General features: G+C 35.9%; 1 protein-coding gene across 1 annotated transcript in view; it reads right to left on the reverse strand.

Annotated features, from left to right (window-relative positions):
* The window catches only part of LOC139708689 (vacuolar protein sorting-associated protein 8 homolog), a 37,204-nt gene that overhangs the window by 20,404 nt on the left and 1,596 nt on the right, over positions 1-15,204 (reverse strand). The window contains exons 2-15 of the mRNA XM_071620623.1: positions 13,318-13,435; positions 12,338-12,406; positions 10,977-11,104; positions 10,351-10,438; positions 9,130-9,217; positions 8,286-8,410; positions 6,887-6,973; positions 6,323-6,390; positions 5,608-5,658; positions 5,133-5,235; positions 3,878-3,934; positions 3,145-3,267; positions 1,738-1,821; positions 752-922 (exon numbers count right to left, since the gene is read on the reverse strand). Coding sequence (XP_071476724.1) covers positions 752-922; positions 1,738-1,821; positions 3,145-3,267; positions 3,878-3,934; positions 5,133-5,235; positions 5,608-5,658; positions 6,323-6,390; positions 6,887-6,973; positions 8,286-8,410; positions 9,130-9,217; positions 10,351-10,438; positions 10,977-11,104; positions 12,338-12,406; positions 13,318-13,395 — 1,320 coding nt within the window. The 5' untranslated portion in view covers positions 13,396-13,435. The remainder of the gene's footprint in view (positions 1-751; positions 923-1,737; positions 1,822-3,144; positions 3,268-3,877; positions 3,935-5,132; positions 5,236-5,607; positions 5,659-6,322; positions 6,391-6,886; positions 6,974-8,285; positions 8,411-9,129; positions 9,218-10,350; positions 10,439-10,976; positions 11,105-12,337; positions 12,407-13,317; positions 13,436-15,204) is intronic.

Raw genomic sequence — 15,204 nt, forward strand, 5'->3', positions numbered from 1 at the left:
TTCAGGAGTACATCAGAGGTGTTAGTTTCTTTGTTGTAAGTCAAAGGCTGTTTTCAGTTTAAAATAAAGCAAACTGCGAGAGTGTACCATGTCATAAAAAACTTGAAAACTGAAATTCAGTGTACAGTGTACCCAAAGAAAGGAAGATCTAGCTTGCCTTCCACTAATAGTGAGCAGCATCTTGCTGAATAAAAAGATAGTTGTTTCTACCTGCAGTGAATAGAAAGATTTTTTTTTTGTAATACTCTAGAGAATCAATCAATACTAATTTGTTTTCTGACTCCTTCTAATTATTCTGATACAATACTGATTGTACATTGTTAAAACAAAGAACCAAAGAATCTTTTTCACTTTCTCTCAGGTATACAAAAAGTATTGTTGGTTGATAGGCAAGCTCAATTGTTACAAAACCTTTGACTGGATTATAAATGAAAGCATTACACAGATATCCCCCAACTGAAATCTGCATCACCACCTTGCCTGGGATAACTCACTTTCTGCAATTGAGGTCTTCTCGCAAACTTCAAGAGGCATTGCAAACTGACAGCCCAGTCGATATCACACTCCTTTGAGCCAAGACTTTTTATGATCGCCAAGGCTTTGCTAACATGGCCCTCAAAGCAAGACTCTAAATTCTATCCTCATCAGGGTTTCCTAACATTGCCCCCCTCCCCCAGCAAAACTCTAGGTTGTACCCTCACCATGAATTCCTAACATTGCTCCCTAACAAAGCTCTAGATTGTACCCTCACCAAAGCTTTGCTAACGTTGCCCCCTGTAGCCAGACTCTTGAAGTGACTGCTGCCATACACCAGCTCCACATCACCGAGGTCAATGACCTCCAGTTCCTCTTCAGACTTGACATCAATGACATGCAGCCTCTCAGTGGTATCCACAGTCACCAGGGTTTTTGCATTCATCCACTGAGAGAAGATCATGAGTCATCGACATCAACAGATGGTATATAAACACACACATAAAAAAGGACACACGAAATACAAAATTGATGGAAATTATATTCATCTCTTTGCATACCTACGGTAACCCCTCATTTCAGATCTTTAAACTCCTCTATCCCAAATTTGCCTACTAGGTGTATATATGTTGTCTCATCCACTAATGATATAAAATATTCATAGCTAGCACATGTCATATTCTGAAAGAATTCTCTATGTGTTTCAAGAATAAAAGTGTAGTAAGAAAAGAGATAGATATAGAATATATGATGGAAAAGCATAATCGATACAGTGAGATCTGGAGAGGTAAAGAATGGTGGAATGTATCATCATAAACAGAAATACGATGTAGCACTGTTCTAAAAGAACTGACTGTTTGTGCATGTTTGGTTTCTCGACAGAATTCTACAGTTCTGCCGCTGTCACTACAAAAGTTTGTGCTCTTTAATCCGTTGAGGGCAGTTTGATTGTGCTACAACACGCATTTCCCGTAAACGCTTGCCCGAGTATACTCAGGACTCGTCCTCAACAGGTTAAAATGTTCTGATGTTTGGGAGTTAAACTAAGAGACTTGGACCTGGAGCAAAGATTTTACTATTAACTGGGTGACATATCTGGATGAGTTCTTGGAGATATGCTGGGCAAAACTTTGAAAGCAGGAAAATGTCAATAAAAGAATCTTACATGTAAGTCAGCATTGCATCGGAAGCCAGTCTAATTCACCCAAGATTGGGGTAACTAATGAAATGCTTTCACATGAGTCACACAAATTGTTCTCTCACCTGCACATTGAGAAGACTGTAGGACAAAATGATGCTCTGAAGAGGAGCAAACTTCACTTTACTGCCATCATCTTGGTACAGCACCTTCAGGGATAACATTCAAAATGGGAGATATTGCAAAATAAATCACAAACATGCGAAGTGACAAAACCAGAGTTTCAAAGCCTTCAATACATCAGTTAACAAAATGGCTTTGATTGTGAATTTTGTACTTCACATTTTGTTCTGAATATTGACAAAGGAAGCACACAATCATCATCTTAATGTTTTTCTGATGCATTGATTACTGATAATGTAACACACAAGTCATTTCTTTCCAAACCTGTACCTATCCCTAAGACAATGATATATTTCTTCCAATGGGTAAAAAAAAAAGAGAAAAAAAAGAGGAAAATATGAATATGTTGTCATATTACTTTGATCATCAGCTCATGTAGTGGAATGCAATAGTCGGCAAGTTTCATGAAAACTGCGAAGTCAGAATATCACATCCTATGGGACTTTGTCCTTTCAGCCCTACCCCCCCCCCCCCCCCCCCCAAATCAAATATCACCAGATGTGACAGAGGTATACACCTCAGTGTCATTTTTAATAAACCTGGAGAAATTTCATCTGCTGGATGGCAAAGGATTGTGTAACGCGAGACAATAACAAACCAACAAGAAAAAAATTAATGTTAAAGTTCAGTTATAAAGGAACAATATCTCTATCAAATGGCCAAACTAATGAATGTCCATTAAGATCAATAAACATTACAATCACCCTACATTTTTTTAATCCTTTTTTATTTTACTGCCTTTTTGTCATGAAATCAATAAGAATAAGAGTAAGAAGAATAAGCTCTAACTATTTCAGTCTTGTAATAACTTTGGAAACAATAACTTTCAGGATTAAAAAGGTTGCACTTGTTCAACTATTGACTAAAAAATTTCAATCAAAGTTTAGTGACATTTTTGTGTACAAACAACTGAGGGACCTGTGATGACATTCTCACATCTTGACGAAAACATATGAACCTTTAGCAGTCCATAACTTTGATATTTTAGGCTAAAGTTTGATACAAGCTTCTACCACTCTGTCTATCCAACTTTACTCTAGCTATTAAAGCCACCTGAACGTGTTATGGAAAAGCACTTTAAAGGGTATTGTTAAAAATTACATAAATTCTTCACAACATTTCCACACTTCAGATACATGTAGTAGTACCCTCTCTTGGCTATGCACATTCTAAAACATACGAACTGCTAGACAAGACTTTGGAACCACTCTTAAATGGAGGACTTTGATTTGGCCCACATGCCATCATACAATCATGCACTAGTAAGTCCAAAGTCCTCTAATGTGCATGAAATATAGACCTTCACCTGTCACTACATTGAACACACTGCTATGCCTCATCAGCCCTACCTGATAGAAGTTGATGATATTTGTCCTGGCACAAGCCAGCACAGGGTCAACGACCTTTGCTGTGTCTGTGACCTGAATGATGACAAACTGCCAGGCAAGAAGGGGCAGAGTTGAAGGGTCACCCTGGAAAAAAAAAGCATACACTGATTAAAGCCAATTTGAACTAGCATGAGAAAATTAGAAATGAGAAATGGAATCATGTTATGTCCCTTTCATAATTGATATTTGGGTTTGAAATGCATTTCATGGGTATGACATTAGATGAGAAATAGTGCATTAAATCCTTGTATGTCTGTCACAGGCAACAAGGAATTCTTTTCACAGAATAGGTCTGCACTCAATACATTTTTTTTTTTTTTGTCCAGAAAAAATGACTAGACATGACTCTTAATTGGTTTACATGAGAGGAAGAGGAAACAATATTTCCACAATTGATTTACCAACAATTCAAACCAAAAACTGGCATTTTAGCTCTAATTATACCAAAAAACTTTATTATGTGATAAGAAATACATAAGAAATATCAATCATTTCTATATTCTATTCTGGGTGGTAATGTGAATTCACTGAGGTCATCCGTGTTTTGTCATTTTGTGGTAAAAGTATCATGGAATATTCACTATGTCATTACAGATGGTTGACTGGATTCAAAATGCCAGGAGCCTGCACCAACAGCTGGCTTCCTGAAAGAATTAATTTGTTTCATAGTAAGGTATAGGTTTGTGGGACTTACCCTGAGCTGTTTGGTGAACATGACAGTTAGTCTTGGCCTCAGACCCACGATGAATACCTTCATTATTATGAACAGAATACCTTCATTATTATGAACAGAACACATTTCATCAGCATGATTTAAATCATCAGAGAAATTTGATTACGTTAGACATGCATTATGTTGTTTGTTACCAATATGCATTATTCATCTTATACTTCAATAAAAAAAACAATGAAGTCATCTACTACACCTTTACCATTCTCACGGCCTTTTTTTCTCTTTTCTTTTTTGTCTTATGAGATATTCTTTTTAATGCAATCTTTGCAATATCACTACAAAATGCAAAATCCACCCATTTTGATGAATATCTGTCACAGACCATGACTTGTGACTTCCAAGACTCATCCTACTGTGTGGCTCATGTTAGCAATTGACAAAAAAATATATATAAATAAAAATAAAAACTATTTTAATTAAAGAGTATCTACTCTTTTGTGACAAGTTTAACTGGTGATTTCTAATGACTAAAAGTCTTTATGATTTAATCATCTTTAATACTTGTCTAGATATTAGATATCTAAGATGGTGTAATCCTAATGCACACAGCCCCTTTCCCATTCACACTGACAATGAACACTGCATTGAGCTCTATGGGCAAAGGTGATTTTATGCAGCACAGGCATATGTGCAACATACACTATGTTGAACTGAATTTTAATGTCACTTCCAATGTTGTTACAACTCTTGGTATGGCATGTTCTAACTTATGAAGTGTCTAGTTGCTTTGGCCAAACCAATGAACATTTTAGAACAAAAATAGACCTTAGCAGCTGCACCTACCCAACAGAGTGAAACACACTGGCTGCGTATGTATTCATGTAAACTGCAGAAGGTGTGAAAGTATTCTCACAACTGAAGTAAAACTTTGATGCAAATGTTGGAATGACACATAAGCTTTGGACATAGACAAAACCAGTTTCAAAGATATACTTACATCATAGCATGAAACAAAGTAAAACAAAGAAGAAGATAGCCAAAAGACAAAGATAGTACTTAATGTCACAATTGCCCCATTCATCACAGGTTAATTCATAAAATCTATGGTTTGAATTATGTCTATGGACTAAAACAGTTTCTTTTTGTTTCCCCAATAGACATCAAGATTTCAAAAACTTGTGTTGACATGTATGTTGTTGTTTGACATCATTGTTGAATACAGTACTGTATTAAAGACATCATGTAAAACATGGTAAGGATATTTTACATTCCATACCTTGGAGAGTGTTGCCATGGCGAGGAGAGAGAAATCTTTCAGTGGATGACTTGTGATGGTGGTATCCATCCTCAGGGGAGCCAGAGTACACACCTCGCCTCGACTGAAAATAAAGACATTCCGTTACTCAAGTACATACCAAAAGAAGTGGCCCAAAATTCAAAACTTTCCTCACTCACCATGGAGTGCAAAAAAAAAAAAACAACAACAACACTCTGAGACAAGTTTTAAGTGCACCATGTCAACAACAGACCTCATACAAACATTCATTGAGTATTGATATCACTGCACAGTATATTGTAATAAAATACAGATACAGCTTGAATTAGATTTCACTTCTGATACTCAAAACAAGAGAAAATAATGCCAATCTTTAGGCCCTTGTCATGGTAGAGATTGTAAAATACTGGCATTGAAAAATTATTAAATTCTGCAGAAAGTGCTTAAATGTATAATCATTTGATTGTGAACTTACCTCCCAGAAAATAAACATCTTGACTCACAGGTGCGCATTCCCATTACTCGTCTTTAAAAAGACAAACAGACAAAGCAACAAAAAATTAATGACATATACCATCAACAATCACTTTGGAGGTAGGTATTTATGGAAACATGACACCAAGAAGAGTAAGTAGAAAGGAAAACAAGGCAAATATCAAAGTGTATCACATTGGTGTGTATGGAATTAAGTTCATGAAAGATTGGCAGAAGGAATAGATTATATCTATGAATATACATGCACCATACTGCCTTACAGGGTAAGGCAGAGTAAGAAAGACCAAAGTAAATCAACCCATCAATGGAATTGGTCTAATATACTTAAAAGTCTTTTGAAATACATAACAATATTCTTGCTTTAATGTAGCTAGGTCAAAAAGATAATGAAATCTTAACACTGCTGTTAATTTATTCCTTAAAAGAGAGAAAAGAGAGAATACTGCAGTCTTATTTGAGCACCTGCCATCAAAGTGCACTGACATCTTTCCATCAAATTTTGGTTCAATCTCAGCATGTCTCTTGGCATTTAAAAGACGACTAAAAAGAAATACACAAATCTCAACATATCATTCTTGGAACAAACAAGCTCCACCATGGACTAAATATGCCGATTAGAAATCAGCAAAAAGAAAAGAAATGGTAGATTGACACCTCTCTAAGACACTGGTACACAGAATTCAGACTAAACTCACTTCATGCTGAGCTCAAAGACAGAACCACCAGAATCACTGCATATTGCCAAGGTGGGATCATCTGTAAACTGGGAGAGAATAATGAATTTCACTTTAATAATCACCTTGTGAACTTGCAATCTTATATAGTTCAAAGGGCCCTGATCATATAACATCGTAAAACATCACCGACCAATGACACTCTCCATCTTCTCTCACTTCTAGTGTGAATACAATGCATATCAAAATGTCTTGGTAATGTCTGCACTCATAATCAAATCAACTGGAAGGAAAATTGCACTAGTCAATATTCAAGAAAATACATGTACCCTGAAGTCTATCTCTTGAGAAATTAGGTAATAATAATAGAAATTGACATATAACTGTTTCCCAACTTCAACAAATGATAGAAATCCCTGAAGTTAATTAGGAAACTGTTTATTTAGACACAATATATCCTAGATTAAATCATCAGCTCAGTGCATAAAATACAAGAAGCACAAAAGGAAGATCATACTAGCAGTATAAAAGCAATCTTCCTGCATCATAAACCTTATATACAGTGAGCAAAGGAGGTCATCTTACCTGAATGTGAAGCACAGCAGAGCCAGGTGGGTGGGCATCAGTAATGGTTCTTAGCAGCTTGCCTGATGTTAGATCCCACATGGTCATCTGAAGGGGTGATAGCATCAAAATCTACATCATATCCCGCTTCACTGTCTTTTACAGAAGGTTTTATTACCAGAATCTAAACTTACGCATCATCCACATGCAGTTGTAGATCGTGTTTTGTCTTTAAAATGTGTATTCACTGTTTACTGAATACTGGTGAGGCTTTGAAAAGCCTTTAGTATGGTCCTCTATATCACTGTTTCCTTCTTTGGTTTAATTTCAATCAAACACCTCAGTACTCAGCGGAATGTTCGATATCAGTTGCGTAATTTAAGTTTCATAAGGAAATATTTGTCTAAATCTGCAGCTGAGATACTTATTCATGCTTTGATTTCTTCTCGGTTGGATTTTTCGAATTCATTGTTGTGTAATCTTTCAAAAAAAGATGTCACAAAACTTCAACGGTTGCAAAATTCTGCTGCCCGATTGTTAACTTTTACTAATAAGTTTGATTCCATGTCACCAGTTCTCCGTTCCTTACATTGGTTACCTGTAGAAAAAAGGATTATTTTCAAGATTCTGTTATTAGTACATCATTCAGTTCATTCTTTTTCCCCAACATACATAAGTAATTCTGTTCAAAAATACAATCTGATACAAAGGCTACGTTCATCATCAGATGCATTCTTACTCCAAACACCCAGAGTAAAACATGGGTATGGTGATCGTGCTTTTTCCGTTATGGGACCAAAATTGTGGAATCAGTTACCTCTTCAGTTAAGGGAACTGTCATCTACAGAGTCATTCAAATCCAAACTTAAAACTTATCTGTTCCTTTCATACTCAGGACTGTAATTGCTGTATGTCATTTTGATTGGATCAATATCGTATTTTTAATTGGTATATGTTGTATTCTTTATTTGGTATATATTTGTTTTTGTTTACCATTTTTTTATTTGTTGAAATGTTTGAATATGTATATGCATGTAAATACATGATATCTTTTCATTTTTGAAGCGCCATGAGCACTGAAAAGTGGACCTGTGCGCTATACAAGTAGCCACTATTATTATTATTATTGTTATTATTACTCTCAAAAGAGAAAATCAGAAATCACTCTCACTTATTACCATCATACGAATGGGTGCCATTGCATATCTATTAGAATCTTGAATCTTGAATCTGGAAGTCTTTAATCGGAGGTGGAAATAAATCATGACGACTACGTATGACATGGTACGAACAGCACCTGCATTTATTCCATCCACCAATATATAAGAAATGACACTTGTTTTTATCCCAGACATCAATCAGTGGCCTGAGATAACTGGTTTATGGGATTACCAATGAGAGATGAGGGCAGTCTACATACCTGTCCCTTGGCAAAGCCAGCAAGCAGCCTGGTACAGTCATTGTTGATACTGAGTGCAGACACTGCTCCATACTGAGCCCCAACGGCTGTACTTCCAAGACACCATCTCAACACCTGTTTGGGGTCTACATGGTAGACAGGCAAACATTTTTTTGCCTTACTCTTTACAAAATAACATTTCCACTATACAGACACACATGGGAATTGTGAATATCAGAAATCTAGCTATGAATGCTGATAAACTTGTACATGACACATATTAGTCTTCACATGACATAGGTATATAGGGTACTGATGTTTACATAGATATTGGTTTGAAGTATAATATTATAAACTTTGGGTACAGTGTTCTCTTACATCCGATAATGATGGACCATACTCGAAAGCATTCATCAATAATGGCAAATCAAACAAATACTCTGCATTAATCTATACTTCTACATGTAAATAGGCAATGTTTCAATAAATTATTTTTCTGAAGGCATAAAATGCTCTAAAAATTTGCAACAATCAAAAGACATACAATTTGCTCATAATAATACTTATGAACTTTTCCGATTTGACTAATTGAGCAATACCTTGTAACAGTTTCTTTAGCAAGAGGTCAAAAAGACTTTACATCAGAAATGTGTACCTGTACAAATGTTAACTTTCAAAAGAGCTGGTAAATCTTTAAAAAAAAGCAACATTTCAATTAAGACAATCTCTTTTTTTAGGTATCTTGTATCTGGGATAAGGGACTAAAGACTATAATCAGGAGAACCATTAGAGCTAGTACAGACAGGTCAGTGTAAGATGATTTCTTTTGCTTACTTTGAGATCTCACATTTATGTCTAAACTTACCAAACACCAAAATGAGGCCATGTGAGCTGCCTACAGCAATTTGTATAGAGATTGCTATGGCTGTTGGCTTTCCTGCATCCACGCGGTCCTGAAGTGACAAAAGAAAGATGTCAAGAGCATAAACTATATCTTCTTTTGTTTTAATTGTCTAAAATACAGCCAGTAAATTTCATATCACTGTTTCTGAAATGAGTATTCTGACTCTGAGATGCTATTGCCTTACAACCCTACTTAACTCCCTACAAATGTTAGTACACCAATGCAGCACAGAATCGCAATCCTGCCACTGAAAGCATTTTTTTTTCAATTCCTCCTACTATAATGAGCCTACAATACTCAAATAGCATACTGTCACCCCTTTTGTGAGTGAGATAAAATCAACTTTATTTGGATGAATGATGAAGTTTGGTATTACATTAGCAAGAATGAACTTCTAGCTTTAACAAGTTCAAATATGGAACATGGCTGTAATCAGAGGCATCTATCAGTACCCTTATACAAAAGAGCTTTTTTAAAATGAAGAGATAAAGTAAATGTGACATTTCACAGTTTGGATTTTTTTCATACAGCAAAACACCAATCCAGCAAATATGGAAACATAAAAACATTTTATTTACTTTGTTCTGTCCTCACAAATTTATACTAATATTGGTGATATGTCAGCAGTCTGTAAATTGGAAAAAAAAAATCCCTCTTACTTGACACAACATAATGTCAATGACATGGAAGAATGCTCACCTTCACAGTAGATGGTGGTTTGTGACCATGCATAGGCAATTATACTTTGTTTACCTTATGACTTCTGCCATTTCTCTTCAACAGCCTTTAAACACCTTTTGATAAGGACTACTATCTTTAAGTCAGGCAAAGCTTCACGTGTTATGAATATCTCTTTAAAAATTTATAAAAAAAGAAGTGTTCAATATCACAGAGTTACCAATTTCCTTATTGTGTTATCAGTGCCACACAGCTAAATCTAGAGTTGCATCAAAGTGCTGATTTGTAGCATTATCATATATGAACTCAAGACCAAGTTATCAACGTACACTTGTAAGTCTGCTACTCATGTTTTTCTTGTCAATAAATTGTCTAGTAAATGGCACTGTCCTCCTCCTTTCAGTCCTACCAAGACAGTCATCCCCAATGCCAACCCTCCCCCCCCAAAAAAAAAAAAAATAAATAAATAAATAAAAAGGTATATTTGCAAACTATGTGACTCACAGCAGCAGAAGACACCTGGGAAGCTATCCCACGCAGCAAGACATGTCTCAGAATGGACCCATGCTCTTCATACTGAATGTTTTTACGCCTGCAGGAAGATAAGCAAGACTCAGGATGACATAAATGAGCCATGACAGAGGGACTTTGAATTGTGCTCTCCATTACAATTTTAGTAAATAAGCTGAAGTACCACAAATATTTCATAATGTTGAGGTATTTTAATTACATGAAATACAGGCACATCGTAAGCAGACATTCATATTAACCTTGAAATATCTTGGCAATTCTTTTTTCGGTCCTTCTTGGCACTATTTAACATTGAAGAGGTCACAATAACCACTATTACTTCCTCTTGTCTTTACACTTTTGCATACTTGTACTTGTCCGCCATGTATGTTTGAAGAATGATTAATCAGATTCATCAAGAATTTATTAATGTCTCAGTCAATGATAAGGTAAATAGGAAAATGTAAATGTTTTCTAAGATTTTCTTAACAAAGATTTTAAAACAGGTTCCAATGAAAAAAAAAAAAGTTTTGTATTAACATGTGACTGTCTAAAATAATTCAATTTAAGAAATGGATTTAAGAGTTGAGTGCCTTTGAGTGAAATGGATAAACACATACTGCTGCGTAGTTGGTGACTTGTCAGGAGTTACTGGAATGTCGTGGATAGACACATTGTCACTGCTGTTTTCAGCTCCAACAGAGAAGAGGCTCAGAGAGTGATTATCTGGTTCAAAGGAGTCTTCAGGCTGTTGTCAAGAATGGAATCAAATCAAGTCACCAAAGTTTGTTAACATCTTTAGTGACTTCAATTTTTCCTAAACTTGTTGGTGCACAATGCTTGAAAAAACAAACACCTACTGTATACACTGAAGTCCATCAGGGCAACATTTCATGAAAGTTGTCAGCCCTGACAAGTTGTCAGTCTCTGACAATGTCAGGATTGGCTGAGAAGCTCTGGTCACTGACTGTTACTATGGTAATTGTCAGAGGCTGACAACTTGTCAGGGCTGACAGTTTTCATGAAACAGTGCCCATAGTATATTTTATCATATTATCAGAAACACATATTCTATGTCACTAATGCATCAATAAAGTGTAGATGCACAACAATGGTAATCACTCTTTGTCCCTTCTCTAATCAGGTAACAGTGGATAGTACATGTATTGATATCACAAATATTTCTCAAATTGTATCTAAATCATGTGTTAAACACATGTATAAATTTGGTGAATCACATTATAGTATCTCAATGACAGCTAATTTGTCATACACCTACCTAAATGCAACTACAATAATCATTAATTATCATTATCATAATCATTACCACCACCATCATTATCATCATCATCACTTTGGATTTTCATTATTCACCTGGTGGTTGTGAGACAACGTAAATATAATGCAGGCATAGTTCAACATGCCTGTAACAACCACTCAACGGAAACACATACTGGTAATGTGGATGTTGTAGACATGTTCAATGCGGTAGCTATTGTGAAAGATGTCATGCCGACAAAATCATGCCAAAAAAACATGCTAAAATATATATATATATATACCTATATATATGTATACCTATATATTGGTGTCTTGTATATATGTATATATATACAAGACATACTGTATACTGTATACCTATATATATATGTATATACCTATATATATGTATACAGTAGGTGTTTGTTTTTTAAATCAGCTCCTGGTCGGACGGAGTTTTGAAATCCGTCCGACCAGGAGCAGACGTATAACCTTGTGTGTATGTTCTGCTTCAGAAACGGATTTTTAATCTAACATCACATCGCATCCTGGTCGCTGATGAAGAATGCGATGACTAACCTGTTTGGTGCCTTGTTTCTAAAACATGCGCTTAATTTCCTCGCCAGGATAAAGCGTTTTAATGCCATTTTAGGTTTTAATCTCATATATATATATATATATATATATACACACTGTATATAAAATGGCTGGAAGTACATACCTCATTAAGAATGCTCTCCAGGCTTGGTGTGGAGTCAACTTCTGGAATATCAAACTCACTATCATCAATCTGTCCAACAAAGAAAATAATTATCACATTCATGATATACTTACACATGTTTCACTGAATAACAAAGAATATAAAAAGGACAATAACGATGACAATGATAATAACAATAATAATATTCATAACAATTATACTACAGATAAAACATATCAACTCGGGTAAAGGAAAATGCACCGATGTGAGTGAAACATATCTCTCCTCATTTCACTTCTTTAAGAATGTGTGACAATTGGGGGAAAGAGTTGACACTGTGAAGTATATGAGCTCTATTATGAAAGTTGTATAAAAACAAAGCTGGTAACATCATCATGTCATATCAGTTCATCTATAATTGTTGTGTTAATTATCAATATGAGTGTGCATTAGAAGAATTTAACACAGGACACTAAAAACACAAGCCTCCACTGGCTCAAAGACTCAAACATTTTATATAGAGGTTCAAACAAGTGTAAATCTATTTGGATGGGATATTCTTATTTAAGTTGTTTCATACATAGAAAGAGAAAAATTATACAATTGACATCACAATGAAAAGGGTACAAGCTCAGTGAGGTTTTATCCGTAAATTTTGTAACTAAAGGATGAGTCTATGCTCTTTATGATCAGCAGAAAAACATACAACAATATGTGAACTAAACATAGTACTGTAGGCTACAGAGGTACATGTATACTCTACCGACTTTCAAAGCACAATGTTCTAATACTTCTTTGAATTTACCTGTTATGTCTTTTAAATTTGGAAATATAGTAAACACAGTAAAGGTATCATCAGAGGAATCAAGTAAAGGAAAGGTATCTCCTGATAAAGTGATAATGTCTGTCAGATATAACCAGTTTCATTCTAAGATTCATAAAAGAGCAGAAAGATTTCACATCCCATGAAATTTGATGAATTTATTGAAGTCTAATCTTACATTGACATCATTCAGTGTGTAGTCAAGGATGTCTGTTGCAGCTACAGCTGCCTCAACTTCATCCCCAGACTCTGCCATGGTGTAGCTCAGGACACACTGGTGGTAGACGTGCCTTCTCCTGAAACAAATATATATTCACTCTGTCTTGCACTAACTGAAAGCTGTAATCCTTCAAATACATGTATTGATATAGAAATTCGTGTTAAATTTAAGCAGTCAGATGCAATGAGATATCTCAGTGAGAATAGATCTATCACAATGACACTCTACCACAGCTTGAGTGAAATTCTCTTAGAATTATTTGAATGACTAGAAGCAGTGAAAGAAACAATGTGAACACATGTATGAAATGTTACGACCAAAATAGAGATCTGCATAATGCAGTATAGTTTCCTGTTGTCTTGTTCTCAAAAATTTCGTGACTCAACTGATATTTGTGAAATTAATAAGTGGCAAAAAATATTCCCTTTATGTATATCATAGCAAAGATGGGAAATCACTATCTTACTTTCTCTCTTGCAAAGTGATAATATTCACCTTTCCTTCTATCCAAGGGATTCCTGATTGCGAATCTAAAAACTCAAGAAATTGTCTAACAAGTTCCCAAGAAATATCACACCCTTGAAATATTAGGCCCTACTGTTGTATTACATCTACATACATGTGTGAGACAGTTATACGGAAATGAGGAAAATGGGGAAAAGTCTGAGTGCAATCATAACAGCATGCTGTGAGCTACTGTAATTGGTAAAGCGTTTGATTCTTTTCAGTCTGTAGCTCTGTGCTCTCTAAAGCAGCAGCAGCTAGATGAAGTTTCTTTTGAAATCTCACAACTTTTGAATGAATCTGTTGAAATTGTACCAAAGATAAAATCAATATCCTTCAATACAAAACCCAACAGAACTCTTTAAATCCAAGCAGTTCAGTTGCCACCAGGAAAGTGCTCAGTTAGAACATCTTCTTGGACCATGGAACCGGATGTGTGTGTGTGTGTGTGTGTGTGGGTGGGGGGGGGGGAATGATTGACCCTTGACCCCAATCAGCCCTCAGTTCCCCCTCCCTCCCCCCCCCCCCAAAAAAAAAAAAGAAAATGTTTTGCTGCCCCCTGCTCTTGACTTCAGAAGAATGGCATATCACTCAGCTGTTGATTGGGTTCATGTTAGAATTTTACTCGCAAATTGTTTCAGATGTACAATGTACATCCTTCCAAGTCTGCACTAATGGGACATGTAACACTCATAAAGCATGTTGCCCATGATTCAACCATTTCCATGAATAGACCACTCTTACAAATATAAAGGTAAGTGCATTCTCTCAAAGTTCACGAATAAAAAATGATGCAAATCAAGTGTGAAATTCAAACTATGCAACTACCTCCACACGTGTTCCGAAGACCACAACAATGGGTCACATCGCCACACCTCCGAAATCATTGTCGCGACCCTCCCAAGGTCAGCTCGCATTTATAAGCAGTTCAAGGTTATGTTAACGGGTAAGTAAAATTGCATAGCAACAAGTATAGACTTGTATCATTCCAAGTTTTGGAGTTACTAGTCCATTTATCTGCATTGAATGTGTACAGCATATACACCTACAGCCACGGTGGCAGCAGTTTCTGAGATAATTTGTGCATTTATGTGCTATTTATATTTGCATGCTACTCGTGCCAGGATTTGCGTCGGCCGCAACGTATGCGTGTTGAATCTGTGTGTAGTGAACGCAAATCTCTCGCACAGAGTGGAGTATATCGAGTACTGTGTTCTCATAGTGCAATGTATACAGCATGTATACGAAGCATGGGCATATGTGGTCGAACGATGCGTGCAGGCGTTCAAACAATGGGCGCAGCGCAGGCTTTCAAATCATGCTCACTTAATTTAAGCGGTC

The sequence above is a fragment of the Diadema antillarum genome, unplaced genomic scaffold (assembly GCF_040938485.1).
Source record: "Diadema antillarum isolate AM-2024a unplaced genomic scaffold, OU_Dant_1.0 seq00001367_RagTag, whole genome shotgun sequence".
NCBI lineage: Eukaryota > Metazoa > Echinodermata > Echinoidea > Diadematoida > Diadematidae > Diadema > Diadema antillarum.